Below are 2426 nucleotides of genomic sequence, written 5' to 3' on the forward strand. Positions count from 1 at the left end.
CCGCACCGTGACGTCACTGCTGGAAGATGGCAGGAGGGAGGGGTTACTATATGTGGGCAAAAATGGCCGCTCCCGGACTCAGCGATCGCGATTGACTATTCCTTGCAGACCGGACTTTTCCTTTAACCCCAGATTGCTCCCTGGCCGCCACACAATGGCAGCCCACTGCTCCCCAAAAGGGATGGGTTAAATACAGAGTGTTGATTTCTTTATTGTGAGATCAATGAAGTTTAAGTTATTTTTATTATTTATTTATTTGAGAATATATACTTTACATTACAATATGCAAAAAAAGAACAGATTAAAAGAAGGTATTTGTTGGTATGAATGCTGTACCTTTAATAGTAATAATAATAATGTATAACTATTTTATGTGTTATTAATGTTCTCATTATTATGTTTGAAAAATAAATACAGTAATTATTATAGGTAGATATTATTTGACAGTAAGACACATAGTGAGGCTTAAAAGTATAATGTTCTAGCCTCAAATAATCTTAAAACGTATTTTTATTGAATAACAGTTACGGAAAAGTAAAATAATGAGGCAGAAATGTAGACAGAAATGTAAAAACGACTGGCAGAAATAAATAGCATTGAAGAAATAAATAGGTAAAAAAAAAAAATACAAAGGAAGAATAAAACAGACAAAAATATTATAACATGCACGTAAATAAATACTAAAAAAAATAAGTAATTAATAAATGAAGTTGAAGCTTATAACGGACAATAAATAAATAAGATAATTATTACAAAGGAGAATAAATAAAGAAGCCAATTAAAAGAGATATAAACATTTATGTCTCACTGTATAATTTCTAACTACATTTATTCTTTTAATTGTATTTTTGGGGGCAATTAATTGCATGGTTATTTATTTATTGAGCATTTATTTATTTCTGTATTTATTTTTAAATATGGTAGGACCAGCTCTGCTATATTCTACTATGTAAGTTATACAGTGAGCCATAAATGTATATATCTCTTTTATTAGCTTCTCTGTTTTTTCACCTTTGTAATAATTACCTTATTTACAAATGCTAACCAACCAATGGGCAGAAGTTGACCCTCTTAGACACAGCTTTTCCTCAATTGCATAAAGAGGCAGAAATGCAGACAGAAATGTAAAAACGACGGGCTTAAATAAATAACATTGAAGAAATTAATAGGTTAAAAAGATTACAAAGGAAGAATTTGTTTCTATTTATTTCTAAATATGGTAGAACTGGTCCTCCATACATTGTCCTCTTAGAACCAAAGCAGGAATGATCTCCGGTCTGCGCATGCGCAGCAGGATATTACACATTAGCTGGGCTCGTGCAGTTGCAGCGGCTTCCTCCGGATAAATCTCACCGGTTCCCCTCGCTGGCTGTCCCCCATCATGTTCAGAGCTGCCGTCCGACTGTCGGTCTCCGGTGCTCGGAGTTTAACTCGCACACAGCCAAGGTGCCAAGGTATTTGTCACTTATTTATCTCGGGTGATGAACCGTTTAATCGCGGAAGCGTATAAATCTGAAGGGGCGAAGTTCATTCGGATATATCAGTGCTCTTAGCCAGGTTAGCTAGCAGCCCACCGCTGCTAACTGAAAATACACTCAGTCTGATTAAAACTTCTTAATATTTTGGTCTATAACTTAACATTTTTCTTTAAGTACGCATTATTTAACAAATTATAAACTGTTTTATTGCCATATCATATCAGTTTTTGGCTCGGTGGCAGCTGTGTCCTTGCCATGACCGAGCCGGGACATGCTAATGGTGTTAGCTGCGGTTATCTCAGCTGTAAAATGGACCGACAGCGTCTGGGACGCCTGAGAAAGACACGTCATCGCAGCGTTAATGAGCTGGTTTAGCTTATTTAAGCCGCTGTAGGGCAGAGGGAGCAACAATATGATGATCACTTTTACAATAGACCTATAAGTGAATTGAGCTACGTGCAGTTTCATATCCGGACAATGGAAGTAATCCACCTGTCACACAGTTTGTCCTTTTTCTCCTTCGCTCTCTGCAAACTTGTCCTCTGTTCATCTTCCATGTTTAACTATTGCGTAACACCGAACAGCACTGGAAGCATTTTATCCATCTTAGCCTCTGAATGTGTTTGTTTTTAACCACACAGCTCCTCTGGCATCAAGGTGTTACTCCCACGGGAAGCAGGAGACGGATGAAGAGTTTGATGCCCGCTGGGTGACATACTTCAACAAGCCTGACATCGATGCATGGGAGCTGAGAAAAGGCAGGTCTTTATGAACACCGATCTGTTTAAAGGAAAATTCCGGTTTTTAACACTTTTAGCCCATTTTCTGTAGTGTCCAGGATGAAATCGAATGATCGACACCAAAATTTTGACAATTGGTCCTGTCTCTGCGATTTGCCTCATGCAGAATCCACCCCTGGCTGCCTTAGAATGGCTCCCATAGTGCATG

General features: G+C 37.9%; 1 protein-coding gene across 1 annotated transcript in view; it reads left to right on the plus strand.

The window, feature by feature from the left end:
- Positions 1-1292: 1292 nt before the first annotated feature.
- The window catches only part of LOC107096723 (cytochrome c oxidase subunit 5A, mitochondrial-like), a 6267-nt gene continuing 5133 nt past the window's right edge, over positions 1293-2426 (plus strand). The window contains exons 1-2 of the mRNA XM_015393502.1: positions 1293-1454; positions 2120-2236. Coding sequence (XP_015248988.1) covers positions 1382-1454; positions 2120-2236 — 190 coding nt within the window. The 5' untranslated portion in view covers positions 1293-1381. The remainder of the gene's footprint in view (positions 1455-2119; positions 2237-2426) is intronic.

The sequence above is a fragment of the Cyprinodon variegatus genome, unplaced genomic scaffold (assembly GCF_000732505.1).
Source record: "Cyprinodon variegatus isolate N-32 unplaced genomic scaffold, C_variegatus-1.0 Scaffold645, whole genome shotgun sequence".
NCBI classification, from domain to species: domain Eukaryota; kingdom Metazoa; phylum Chordata; class Actinopteri; order Cyprinodontiformes; family Cyprinodontidae; genus Cyprinodon; species Cyprinodon variegatus.